The sequence below is a fragment of the Scyliorhinus canicula genome, chromosome 9 (genome assembly GCF_902713615.1).
Source record: "Scyliorhinus canicula chromosome 9, sScyCan1.1, whole genome shotgun sequence".
Taxonomy (NCBI): domain Eukaryota; kingdom Metazoa; phylum Chordata; class Chondrichthyes; order Carcharhiniformes; family Scyliorhinidae; genus Scyliorhinus; species Scyliorhinus canicula.
Window position 1 is genome coordinate 132,079,435 of NC_052154.1, and position 14,531 is coordinate 132,093,965.

A 14,531-nucleotide genomic window follows, 5' to 3' on the forward strand; every position below is an offset into this window, starting at 1 on the left:
AAGAGATGATACAGACCTTGAAGACTATGACTCAGACCTTGAATTCTTCTTTGGACATCGCGAGCCCAATGGCAGTTCCGACACAAAACGTGATGATATGGTCCTTGAAGACTCCGACGATGATTTCATCTCGGGAGGTGGCTACCCCAGTACCAAATCCGAACCGCAGCTAGAAGTGTTGTACATTGAAGTCCCCGACGACGAGTTCTTCGGATTGGGGAATATTCAGCCCAGCACATATGACATCCCGACTCGTGAGTGCAGGATTATGCTGCGGCCTGACGCCAAGAGACAGAGAGAAGTACAAGCCCACAGAGAGTGGCGTGCTGCCACACAGAGAATGGTCCACGCATCATGAAGGGTCCCAGCCTCCACACAGAAAGCGATGAAAAACTCCACAGTGAGACCAATGCACAATTGCACACAGGGAACACTGCAAGACTCCACAGAGGGAGTGACACAAGCCTCCACAGCGAGCTCGTGGACAGACTCCACGATGGAAGGAACGCAAGACTCCAGAGCACAGTCCTTGCATGAGCAAGACCATGAGGGTCTAGCAACCTCCTCTAAGCAACCAGCAGCAGACGATGCAGGTCTGCCACGCTCAAGTGCACAGCAAGAAGACTATGACGGTCTGCCACGCTCAAGTGCACAGCAAGAAGACTATGACGGTCTGCCACGCTCAAGTGCACAGCAAGAAGACTATGACGGTCTGCCACGCTCAAGTGCACAGCAAGAAGACTGTGACAGTCTACCCAGCTCAAGTGAACGACAAGAAGACACTGAGGCTCTACCCACTGTATGTTCGACAAGTGACGACGGCATCCCACTTCCCATACCTGATGCGTAACGTTACAGACCTCAGCTAGACTGTACAGAGGCACTCGTCAATCACAGTGAGACTACTGGTGACTCCGGTGACACCACGTTCATTCAATCCTCGTCCGCTCGAGCCTCTCCACAAGCAAATGCATTCCTGAATGTTTTGACTCCAGACGTGGAGCATCAAGAAACCTCAGAAGATTCAAGTGAACCTGAAATGACTCCGCACATGGAGCATTAAGAAACCAAAGCTGATTCAGGTGAACCTGAAATGTCTCCAGACCGGGAGCATCGACAAGCCAAAACTGACTCAGGTGAAACAGACCAGACTCCAGACGGGGAGAATGGACAAGCCAAAGCTGATTCCAGTAAGTTGGACATGACTCCAGACGGGGAGCACCGCAAACTCAGCGACGGCACGCTCAAGGAAACAGAAGATGCCACAAAGCACGCTGACACGAGTAACTGTGTGAAGGACTCTTATTATCCACAGAGTGTGGTCCTTGAGCGCAGCAAACACGACAGCAAAACCAACCAACACAATAACAACATCAAAGTCAATAACGAGAAGCATACCAGAGGCAACAACGTCGACGACAAGCGCGACAAAAACAACACCAATGGAACGACGACTGGTACGACATGGTACAACTCTGCAAATGGGGACACTGCTACTGCTCAGCTCAGTACAATGACATACCATGGCAGGACGACACAGATTGCATACATCGCTACCACAAGCATCGGAAGAAAAAAAGACTCCAAATCAGACAACAAAGTGATTTGACCACTTCTTGGTTCCTTACGCACAGGGACACTGACGGCGTTTACAAAGCAATGCCACCTCAACATCACCACCTCACCAACCAAACAAGAAAGACACTCGACCATAATAATGAATGAATTTTGGACTCATGCATATGATTTGGACTTATTGTTTAATGATCACTGTTATCACAACTTGTACATAGCATCACTTATCTACCTATTTTTGTTCAATTTTCTTTAACACTGTACAGAAAATATGGAACACAAAAAAGGGGGGATGTGGTGAAATGCATCACTGTAAATACACAAGGGGTTAATGTAAATACACGTAGACTAGATAAACACTAGAGGGAGCACCAGAGAAATGACACACAGACATTCAACCAATAGGCCAGTAAGATAGGACACGACCAATGGGCATTCATGACACACACACAGGTGACACTACCACAGGAGGGCATTACACCAACCCATATAAAAGGACACAGCACACATGATCTTCCTCTTTCCAGTGGAGACACTTAGTGAGTAGACAGGGTTTATTTGGAATACATCATACCCACCACGTGGATTGTAGCAGACTGGTTAATCAGTCTGAGTAGCTATAGCAGGATTAACAGGAGAGTCGAATCCAAGTAGGAGAATCGTTAACAGTTTACTAAATGTGTTAAAGCTATCTCCAAGTCTGAACCTTCCTTTGTCAGAGTGCACATCAAGGAAGCAGCTTATGCTACATCAAGACCATAACAAAACAAGATGAAGCTTAAATTCAAACAGTCAATAGGTAGATTTTTGGAATAATATCTGATAGAATTTCTTTGCACAAAGTATGATCAACGTGTGAAATGGCTGGAAATGAAAATCTTTTGGTCAAGGTACAGTTGGATGTTGCAATAGTTCTTTCTTTTCCGGATGCATGAGTTAACAATCATTGAAGTGCCTTTGACATCTGTTCCTGTCTTGAGATGTAATTTAATTTGTTCTTTGAAATGGACCTCACCGACTTTCCTGCTCTATCCTGACCTGACAGAGTTCATCATTTAGGTTAAAAGACTCAGGTATTACAGTACCTTTGAAGCATGTGCTTTTACTAATTCTGATTAATTTTATTTTAAGTTTATTTTTCCAAGACTGAAATGGTAATGTAAAGAAATCAGAGTTTGTATTTTTAAACAGATGTGCCAGAGAGGGTGCTGAGATCAGAGAATGCACAATCAGCAGCTGAAACCAAGAATTGTGAAACACAGATGAAGGAAGGAAGGACATTTAATCTCTCAGCTCGAGACATCAGGTCTTCACAAACCAGCCCAAAACCACCACAGAAAAGGTGAGGAAGGCTGCCTAAACCACTTAATTGTGAGAAATAAAGAGATAGGAATCAGATTATTAAAGTGAGAATAAAGTTTATTTTAAATTCTTTAAAAGGTGGTAAATTTGGACTTCAAAATACAGTTCTGTAGTACCTGGGTTTTCAGTGCTACGAAGACTAGGCTGACACATAGAAAATGGTAATTTGGTCACGTAGCTGAACCAGAATGAGATTGAAATTTTTAGAGGGGTTGGGGAAGAGATTTAAAGAGAACATTTTGGGGAGGAAGGTTCTCACCTCTAGGTATGGCATGAAGTAGTAGCTGCCCAGAGATGCTGCCCATTACTGCTCCCACTGTGAAGAGGCATAACCTGGTGAGAGTGAGGGAAGCTTGGGACACACTGGGTTTGCACTTGGGGAGGCCCCATATCCTGCAGATGGATGACATTGGTAGATATTTGATCTGGAATGGGAACCCTGGCTGATTTAATCCCTCCTGGCCGAGGAATACGGTGGATAATTTTAGTGCCTCCAACTGTTACTCCAACTAAGAGCCAATTCAGCACAGAGTCACTGACTTCAGAATGCAATAATATATTGGGTTGCATATTTATCAACCAAGTTAACAAGGATTGTACAACCCTGATGTCTCATCTGTAAATTTGTCTTGCTAATCTGTCTGGAGATCCATTGAAGTCACATTCTCATGGCTGACTGATCCATCCCATTGCAATGATTGGGGAACGATTTGGCTCTGGTTGTTCCACCCACGCTGTGTTTGTCTGTCTCATTTTCCCACAGTGCTGCTAAAAAACAACAGAAGATGAGTGTGAGTACGAGCCTGCTGTTGAAGAGGAAACTTCCACAGGATGTAAGTGGGGGGTAAATAAAGTTAGTTTGAACCATTTACCATTTTGATTTTAGATTTTAACACAAGGTGGTCTTCTTTCTTATATCAGTTGTAGATGTAGATCAACAACTATAATTTTACTTTTTAAAAATAAACTTAGAGTACCCAATTAATTTTTCCAATTAAAGGGGCGATTTAGCATGGCTAATTCACCTACCCTGCACATCTTTGGTTTGTGGGGGCAAAACCCATGCAAACATGGGGAGAATGTGCAAACTCCACATGGACAGTGACCCAGAGCCGGGACTGAACCTGGGTCCTCAGCGCCATGAGGCAGCAGTGCTAACCGCGGCGCCACCATAGAACATATATAGTGCAGAAGAAGGCCATTCCTCCCATCGAGTCTCCACCGACCCACTTAAGCCCTCACTTCCACCCCATTCCCGTAACCCAGTAACCCCTCCTATCCTTTTTGATCACTAAGGGGAATTTATCATGGCCAATCCACCTAACCTGCACGTCTTTGGACTGTGGGAGGAAACCGGAGGAAACCCACGCAGACACTGGGAGAACGTGCAGACTCCACATAGACAGTGACCCAGCGGGGAATCGAGCCTGGGACCCTGGCGTTGTGAAGCCACAGCGCTATCCACTCGTGCTGTCCCTAACCAGGCTGCCAATATAATTTTACTTTCAATTGGTTAAGTAAAATAATTGTCTTGGGTGTAGCAGACTATATTGCTGTGAAGTTTCCTTTATAGTTTGAATTTGTCAAGGCCTACAGTTTAGGATGCCACCAATGTTGAAAACAATAGATGAAATGTCAAAATATATCCAAAAGTCAGTGCTCAAATGGGGTTTTAAAATCTTTGGGATGTAGGAGGAAGGGAAAACTTTATTCCCTGGCAGAATCACTATTTTTATCGTTAGTTTTATCAATTCATAATTCATAGTGTATTTAAGGCTGAGATTGACAGATTTTCAATCTTTGAGAGAAGCAAGGCATATAGAAGCTGCTGGGAAAATGGCATTGAGGTAGAAGATCAGCTATGATCCAGTTGAATGACAGAAGGGCTGAACACTCTACTCTGGCACTTATTTCATACATCCCTAACAGCACAGAGATTAAAGCAGGGATTTTTTTTGTTCCTTTGTCTCAGAATTGCGCCACTATTAAATCGGGGTACTTTCTCATCTGTGATGACCTCCATAATTTGATAATTCTGTTTGAAAGGGGTGAAAAGCTGGTAGGTTGACCATTCTCCAGTGCATTGTTAGAGTAAAGGAGGTGGAGAATGGTAGCAGGGCTGCTCTGAGCAGGAGTCAGTCAAGAGAGAAAGAAATACAACCAAAAACATTTTCTAATTAAATTTTGTTCTAAAGCTCCCTCTATTCTGACCCAACTTCCTGCAACATGTTTGCATTTCCCATGTTTGTGAACCCTCTGAATCAGATTCTCAAATTAAAGCTGGATAAGGCATATTCCCATTATTTTAGTTTTAAATTGTACAAGTTCACATCACCAGGCCTCTTACAGGCAGTACATAGAAGCAAACTCCACCCCATCATTCTGGACCGCTTTCAGACCCAAGATTCCACAGTGAAAATATAAGGTAAAGCCCTCTGCACTTCAGTGAGGAGTGTGATGTTGTATTTTAGGTTTGGGAGAGAATGAAAGTGCTGGAGGAGAACATGTGGAGAAGCAAACAGAGTGCAATTGAAAATCTTCAGTCTGAGGCTCGTCGGAAGATTGAGAAACAACTTTCAGTCCAGAAGAGACTTCATCTGCATTCAAACATCAAAAATGGCAACAGAAGTAAAGGTTTGTGATGTGGCTAAAACACTTCACACAAGTTGAATTACAGTCAAGCTTTTGATTATTATTTTACTGTCGACGTTCTTCCCATCTGTCCTGAAGGCAATTAATACTGCGGTACATAGACACTGGGTCAATTTCAAACACAAATGGCTTGGCTATTTCAACATTAAAAATCTTAATCTCAGCTGGAGCCCTCACTTAAAATCCTGATATTAACATTCATGTGAAATATCCATCTTTTACAGGGACTGTGTCAGTGTTTTCAGGAAGTGTGTACATTTGTCGAAGAAAATCAATACTACCCATAACTCTCTTCCTCAGCACTGCTCGTCTTTCCATCTCTTGATGTCAGTGCTGGCTTTTGCCTCCCTCTTTCCCTGCACCGCACCCACCTCTTAAAGGAGTAACTGTGATTTGAAATTCTTAAGAGATCAGGAACTTCCACCCAAAGTACAATGGCATTCAATTACCCACTGCAGATGGAGGGGATAGAAGCCAAGAGAGGTGATAATGGGAAGGAGGAGGAACTCCCTTGCAGGCTCTGTCCTTAACCTCAGGAATAAGATATTTTACCGCTGATGCACGATCAATGACTACTAAAGCGAGGTTGTAGTCCAACTGAAGGCTTTAATAAGCTAGATGTTTCCCCCAGCAGCTCAGGTACAGAAAGGAAGCAGCTGGGGCGGCACGGGCTCTTATACCCTGCCTTGTAGGGCGGAGCTACCATACAGGCTCGACCAATGGAAAGCATACATTATCTACCAATGGTGTTCCAGCATTACTAGGTACCGTAATACCTCTACACAGACTACCACATTCACCCCCTGTTAAAAAAAGAGTCCGGCGGGGGTGGTGGCTTGGTATTACAACATGGTAACGTGGTAGAAGTTATGGTTATGGAGGTACTGTAATACCTCCGTACAGCGTTTTGCCTTATTATCGTAACTATTTACAATTTTACAATTAACTATGTACACGTTAAAATGAAGCAATCAGTTGATCGGGGGCCCTGGTCATCCTCTGTGATCTTCGAAGCTTTGGTGGTGACGTCAGTGGAGGTTCGGGCATCTGTGACTCCGGGAGCGTGGTTTCCATCTCTGTGGCAGCTTCAACACCCCTAGATGGCGCTGCTGGGGAAGCTGATTGACCTGGGAAGGGATCGTCTGCGGGGTGCGTCGGTGGGCGGGGGGGCCCTAGACGGGGCCGGCAGAAGAACTAATTCTCCTGGGAAGGTGCACCGGTGGGATGGGGGGTGGGACTGGTGGCGGGGGTGTGCGCGGGGATCCCGCGGGCGTCAGGTCTTGTAGGGAGACCGTGTCTTGTCGGCCGTCGGGGTACGCCACGTCGGGGTACTAGGGGTTAGCGTGGAGAAGATGGACCCTCTTGACCAACGGGTCCGACTTATGCACCCGCACGTGTTTTTGGAGCAGGATGGGTCCGGGGGCTGCCAGCCAGGTCGTGAGCGAGGTCCCAGTGGAGGACAGGAGACGTTCGTGAGGTGTTTGGTTGGTCGTGGTGCAGAGCAGTGACCGGATGGAGTGGAGGGCATCCGGGAGGACTTCCTGCCAGCGGGAGGCTGGGAGATTTCTGGACCGTAGGGCCAGTAGGATGGTCTTTCAGACCGTTCCGTTCTCCCTCTCTACCAGTAATGCACCATCAATTGGAGTAGTTCCAAACAACAGGCTTGAATATACTAGATGTGTGCCCGGCAGTAGACGTACAGAGAAAGGCCGACTGCCAGCCGGTACGGGTTCTTATACCCCGCCTCGTAGGCGGAGCTACCAACCTCTCAGCCAATCGGCAGCTAGTCACATGACTAGCCTCAGCCAATTGGCAGAGAGGCACATGACTTGCCTGAGCCAATGGGCAGCAAGTCTTCTGCACCAATGGCAGCATGGTTCTCAGGTACCGTAAATCTCCCGTTACCCCGGGGGTTGTAACTGGTCTTGCTGAGCAGGAATTGACGCAGTTCGTCGCTCATAAAGGAGGACCCCCTATCGCCATGTATGTGAGCGGGGAACCCGAACAGTGTAAAGATGCCAAGGAGGGCTTTGATGACAGTGGTTGCGGTCATGTCGGGGCAGGGGTTGGCGAACGGGAATCGGGAGCATTCGTCAATCACGTTCAGGAAGTACGTGTTGTGGACGGTGGAGGGGAGGGGACCTTTGAAGTCGATGCTGAGGCGTTCAAACGGATGGGAAGCCTTTATCAGGTGCGCTTTCTCTGGCCGGTAGAAGTGCGGATTGCACTCCGCGCATATTTGGCAATTCCTGGTGGCTGTCCTGACCTCCTCAATGGAGTAGGGCAGGTTGCGGGTCTTGACAAAATGGAAGAAGCGAGTGACCCCTGGGTGGCAGAGGTCCTCATGGAGGGCTCGGAGGTGGTCCACTTGTGCGTTGGCACATGTGCCGTGGGACAGGGCATCAGGAGGCTGGTTTAGCTTCCAAGGGATGATACAAGATCTCGTAGTTATAGGTGGAGCGTTTGATCCTCCACTGCAAGATCTTATCGTTTTTTAATCTTGCCCCGTTGTGCATTATCGAACATGAAGGCGACCGACCGTTGGTCAGTGAGGAGAGTGAATCTCCTGCCGGCCAGGTAATGCCTCCAATGTCGTACAGCTTCTACTATGGGCCTCCTTTTCGACTGAGGAGTGGCGGATTTCGGAAGCATGGAGGGTACGTGAGAAGAAAGCCACGGGTCTGCCCGCTTGGTTGAGGGTGGCCGCAAAACTACGTCAGACGCGTCGCTCTCGATCTGGAAGGGGAGGGACTCGTCGATGGCGTGCATCGTGGCCTTTGCAATGTCTGCTTTGGTGCGGCTGGAGGCCTGGCGGGCCTCTGTCGACAGGGGAAAAACTGTGGATTGGATCAGAGGACGGGCCTTGTCTGCAGAGTTGGGGACCCACTGGGCATAGTAAGAAAAAAAACCTAGGCAGCGCTTCAGGGCCTTGGAGCAGTGAGGGAGGGGGAACTCTATAAGGGTGCGCATGCATTCAGGGTCGGGGACTATAACTCCATTTCGCACTACGTAGCCGAGGGTGGCTAGGCGGTCGGTACTAAACACGCATTTATCCTTGTTATACGCAAGGTTAAGGATTTTCGCGGCCCGGAGGAATTTTCGGAGGTTGGTGTTGTGGTCCTGCTGGTCGTGGCCGCAGATGGTGACATTATCGAGATACGGGAATATTGCCCGGAAACCATATTGGTCAACCATTCGGTCCATCTCTCGCTGGAAGACCGAGACCCCGTTAGTGACACCGAAGGGAACCCTTAAAAAGTGGTAGAACCGCCCATCTGCCTCGAAGGCAGTGTACGTGCGGTCACTTGTGTGGATGGGGAGCTGGTGATAGGCGGACTTAAGGTCCACCGTGGAGAAGACCTTGTATTGCGCGATCCTGTTTACTAGGTTGGATATGGGGGGGAGAGGGTACGCGTCCAGCTGCGTAAACCTGTTGATGGTCTGACTGTAGTCAATGACCATCCTATGCTTCTCCCCGGTCTTTACCACCACTACTTGAGCTCTCCAGGGACTGTTGCTAGCTTCAATGACTCCTTCCCTCAGTAGCCGTTGGACCTCTGACCTAATAAAGATCCGGTCCTGGACACTGTACCGTCTGCTCCTGGTGGCGACGGGTTTGCAATCTGGGGTGAGGTTCGCAAACAGGGAAGGCGGATCGACCTTGAGGGTCGCGAGGCTGCAGACAGTGAGAGGGGGTATAGGGCCACCGAATTTGAAAATTAGACTTTGGAGGTTGCACTGGAAGTCTAACCCTAGGAGTGTGGCCGCGCAGAGGTGGGGAAGGACGTAGAGCCGGTAATTTTTGAACTCCCTTCCCTGGACCGTGAGGTTTGCTACACAGAACCCCTTTATCTCTACTGAGTGGGAACCGGAGGCCAGGGAGATTTTTTGATTAACAGGATGGACGGGGAGAGAACAGCGCCTTACCGTGTCGGGGTGTATGAAGCTCTCCGTGCTCCCAGAGTCGATTAAGTAGGACGTCTCGTGTCCTTTGATTAGCACCATTGTAGTAGCAGTTGAGACTGTTCGAGGCCGAGATTGGTCCAGGGTCACCGAGGCTAATCGTGGCTGCAGCTGGGTGTTCTCGTCGGGCAGTGTATGGTCATCTGCACCGAGGTCCTGGGGGTCCATCCAAGATGGCAGCGCCCACTGGTCGCACGTGGCTGTGGGTGCACAAAATGGCGGCGCCCATCCATCACACGCGGCGTCAGCGGAACAAGATGGCGGCACCCGGAGGCCACACGTGGCCCTGGAGGAGGAAGATGGCGGCGGTCGCTGTCCGCACCGCACGGGGCCCGTGGAGAGGGTTGTAGTGACGGTCCGCATTCGCTTCCGGAGACCGCAGCGACCGCCCGGGCCTGGCATACCGCCACAAAGTGGCCCTTTTTGCCGCACCCTTTACAGGTGGACGAACGGGCTGGGCAGCGCTGTCGGGGTGTTTGGCTTGCCCCCAAAAATAGCAGCGGGGCCCCCCGGGGTTGCCGGGCTGTCTTGTGGGGGGAATGTGGGGCATCGTGTCGGAGTCGGCTGCAGAAGGATTCCACGCTGCCCAGGGGGCTGCCATGCGGTCGGGGGCGTAGGCCCGGGCGTTTCGGGAGGCCATATCCAGGGAGCCGGCAAGGGCCCGTGCCTCCTTGAGGCCTAGAGTTTCTTTCTCCAGCAAATGCTGGCGGATTTGAGAGGACAGCATACCCGCAACGAAAGCCTCTCGAATCAACAGTTCAGTATGGTCGTTTGCTGAAACTTGTGAGCAGCTGCAGTTTCTCCCCAACTCTAGGAGCGCACGGTAGAATTCTTCCAGTGACTCACCAGGAATTTGTTGCCTTGTCGCCAGTAGATGCCGGGTGTAGACCTGATTTACAGGGCGAATGTAATGTCCTTTCAGCAACTTCATCGCAGTATCGAAGTCATCCGCGTCCTCGATGAGGGTGTAGACTTCTGGGCTCACCCTTGAGTGCAGGATCTGCAGTTTCTGTTCTCTTGTGGGTGAGTTTTCTGCTGTTCCGAGGTAGCGTTGAAGCACTCCAGCCACTGCTTGAAAGTCGCCGCCGAGTTTACTGCGTGGGGGCTGAGTTGCAGACACTCCGGCTTGATTCGGCGCTCCAATCTTTAAATCTAGCTTATTAAATTGATGCACGATCAATGACTACTAAAGCGAGGTTGTAGTCCAACTGAAGGCTTTAATAAGCTAGATGTTTCCCCCAGCAGCTCAGGTACAGAAAGGAAGCTGCTGGGGCGGCACAGGCTCTTATCCCCCGCCTTGCAGGGCGGAGCTACCATACAGGCTCGACCAATGGAAAGCATACATTATCTACCAACGGTGTCCCAGCATTACTAGGTACCGTAATACCTCTACACAGACTACCACAACCGCATAGGGCCAGAGCTGAGACAACTTAAAGTCAGAGTTGCATCTGAATGGGAGTGAAAATAAAGGTGCAATATATTTTAGTATAATTTCAGGAGGATTTTTCTTTAATTATAGAACATAGAACATACAATGCAGAAGGAGGCCATTCGGCCCATCGAGTCTGCACCGACCCACTTAAGCCCTCGCTTCCACCCTATCCCCGTAACCCAATAACCCCTCCTAACCTTTTTTTTTGGTCACTAAGGGGAATTTATCATGGCCAATCCACCTACCTTGCACGTCTTTGGACTGTGGGAGGTAACCAGAGCACTCGGAGGAAACCCACAAAGACACGGGGAGAACGTGCAGACTCTGCATAGACAGTGACCCAGCGGGGAATCAAACCTGGGACTGTGAAGCCACAGTGCTATCCACTTGTGCTACCGTGCTGCCCAAACATTCTTTGGGATGTGGTCATTGCTACATGGCTAGTATTTGTTACCCATCCCTAATTCTCCATGAACCAGGTCATTTCAGAGGGTAGTTAAGAGTCAATTGCTGATTCAAATGGATGTAAATGTTCCATCATATCTTTTACCATAGAATCCCTAGAGTGCAGAAGGAGGCCTGTCGGGTCTGCACTGACCTTCTGAAAGAGCACTCTATCCAGGTCCACTCCCCCATCCGACCTGCCTGTAACCTAGCCTGCACATCCTTGGACACCAAGGGGCAATTTAGCATCGCCAATCCACCTAACCTGCACATCTTTGGACTGTGGGTAGAAACTGGAGCACCAGGAGGAAACCCATGCGAACATGGAGCAAACGTGCAAACTCCACACAGATAGTCCACCCAAGATCAGAATCGAACCTGGGTCCCTGACGCTGTGAGGCAGCAGTGCCGCTGTGCCACCCGCCTACACTCGTAAAAGTTATAATATTTCTAAGATCATCTGCTGAGTTAAAGGTTATTACTTCAACTCTTCTGCTGTCCTGGCCAACATTCTACCTCAGCCAGGATGAGTAAAAACTTATTAAAAGGGCATCTCATTCTAACAGGCTGATTTCAGAAGAGGAGGGAAATTACCTTAAAAAGACCATTAAAATGCAAATTTTAATTTATTCATATCTTTCTCTGACTCTGGTAGATGAAATATGTTTCCCAGCACTGTTCATGCCAATGAGGATGGGACAGGTATTTACTCCAAAGGCTCGTCTGTACTTTCATCCATCAGGATCAACAGGCTTCTTCCGTCTAACACAGGCACCATCAGTCATCAGCCTCCCGCCTCTGGGCAGCAGCACTGTATCCTTCACAGAACGTTGCTGATTAGTGTTAAAATGATAGAGTGAAACATCTAAAAAGGTTGAATTGTTGCTGTTGAAGGTCACGTTACTGGTCAGGGTTATAGTGTGCAGTGCTGGTCACACAATATTATTGTCCTTGAGAGGGACAGAGCGTAATAATGAAGATAATCCCAGATATCAGGAATTTCAGTTTCGACGACAGGTTAATGGGGCTACATTTTGTGCTGTCATGTAAAATGGGTGACACTGAATCAGCAGATTCTTTTACATTTTCCATAATTTTTAACACCACTGACTTCAGGCTGAGCATCTGAGATGAAAACAAAATGTATTAACTTCCGACATAGCATGAGAAGCATGCCAATCTCTTCATTATCTGAAGTGTAAAATTGTCACAGGCTGCATCTTGGTTTAGTTGACAGCAATCATTCAGAAAGTTGTAATTTCAAACATCACTCCGAAACAATCAAGGCTGACTTTTACCTATCGTACTTAGTGTACTACATTATTAGAGGTGTTGTCTTTTCGGATGATTCGGTTAAACAAAAACCACGGGCGAGATTCTCCCATCGGGAGACTAAGTCCCGACGCCGGAGTGCAAACCGGAGTGTTTCATTCCGGCGTCGGAGGCCGCTCCTCGCCCCTTATTCTCCCACCCCCGGGGGACTAGGAGCGGCACCGCGTCAATTACGCGCGCTGGGCCTTGGCGCCGCATGAAAGCGGCGCCGCGTAAATGACATCACCCGCGCATGCTCAGGTTGGCCGGCGGCAACCCGCGCATGCGCGGTTGCCATCCTCCCCGCAAGAAATCTCGGATTGATCTTGCGGGGCGGCGGAGGAAAGGAGTGCCTCCTTCAGAGAGGCCCGCCGATCGGTGGGCACCGATCGCGGGCCAGACCCCTTTTGAGCGCCCCCTAGTGCTGGATCCCCCCCCCCCCAGCGTTCCCGCGCTGTTCCCGCCGGCACTGACCAGGTGTGGACGACGCCGGCGGGAACCTGTCGTGTTGGGCAGGCTGCTTGGCCCATCCGGGCCGGAAAATCGCCACTCGCCCGTTACAAACGGCAAGCGGCGATTCTCCAAGCGGCCTGCCGTAAATCTCGCCGCGCCGGTTTGGTGGGGGGGTGGGAGAATTGCCTGCGGTGGCCGGGGCGGCATGGCAGGACTCGCCCGGCGCCCCAGCGATTCTTCCACCCGGCGTGGGGGGGGGGGGGGGGGGGGGGGGAATTGCACCCCACATTTTTGTTTTCTGGTAGTTCAAATGGATGTAAAAGTTTTCATCATATTATCAGAAATCTTCTGCCATCCTGGCCAACATTCTAACTCCACCAACTCCAATAAAAATATTAATTTGATGTTTATGGGACTTTGTGCAAAAGTGACTTTGTTTTTTTGCCAAATAGCAACAATGCTACCTCCAAGTAATGGGTTATGAAAAGTTTGATGTATTGAAAGGATGCTGAATAAAATTTAAATTCATTCTTACCCCTAATTCATTCTTTTCAGTCTACTAACCTTAACTATGCTATTCAGAGGGTGTCTGTTCTGAATCTCCTGAACCCAAGAGTCACCTTGCCAATTACTCCAGCTGTTGAGGGTAACCCCACCTCCAGAGAGGATGAAACAATGGTCAATGAACTGATACCTGATCCATGCACCATAAATCTGACATGGACAGGTAGTGAGGGCAGGCCAGAGGAGAAATATTGATTGAACCAAGATTCTGAAGCTATGAAGACCTTCATTCAACCCCATCTTTTGCCTCTTGCTCAAAGATGCTGACTCTTGCTGGGATACAGAGTCCATGCATACCTATAATTATCTGACACCTTATACAATTGGTTATTATTAATGTGGAAGCCTAAATAGTGAGTGACAGCAGGCTGTTTGCCTGTGGAAAACATTACAGTCAAACCTCATCCTGTTTTTTTACCTTGCGGTCAGACATATACACCTACTTGTGACACTAATAAAGGTTATTAATGTTATTTGATGACTCAATCCTTTTTTAAAATAAATTTAGAGTACCTAATTATTTTATTTCCAATTAAGGGGCAATTTTATCATGGCCAATCCACCTAACCAGCACATCTTTGGGTTGTGGGGATGAAACCCACACAGACATGGGGAGAATGTGCAAACTCCACACGGACAGTGACCCAGGGCCGGGATTCGAACCCGGGTCCTCAGCGCCGTGGTTGATGAATCAATCCTGAGAGGTAACAATGGCTGGTTTGTTTTCTCACTATCCAGGGTAATAAAGTAAGAATTACTTTAGTGTTCTGAA

General features: G+C 48.6%; 1 protein-coding gene across 2 annotated transcripts in view; it reads left to right on the plus strand.

The window, feature by feature from the left end:
• The window catches only part of LOC119971703, a 157,250-nt gene extending 143,018 nt beyond the window's left edge, over positions 1-14,232 (plus strand). For both annotated transcript variants that reach the window (XM_038807611.1, XM_038807612.1), the window contains 5 exons: positions 2,767-2,917; positions 3,701-3,770; positions 5,409-5,571; positions 12,087-12,244; positions 13,778-14,232. In XM_038807611.1, the coding sequence (XP_038663539.1) occupies positions 2,767-2,917; positions 3,701-3,770; positions 5,409-5,571; positions 12,087-12,244; positions 13,778-13,954 (719 nt within the window). In that variant the 3' untranslated portion in view covers positions 13,955-14,232. The remainder of the gene's footprint in view (positions 1-2,766; positions 2,918-3,700; positions 3,771-5,408; positions 5,572-12,086; positions 12,245-13,777) is intronic.
• Positions 14,233-14,531: the final 299 nt, after the last annotated feature.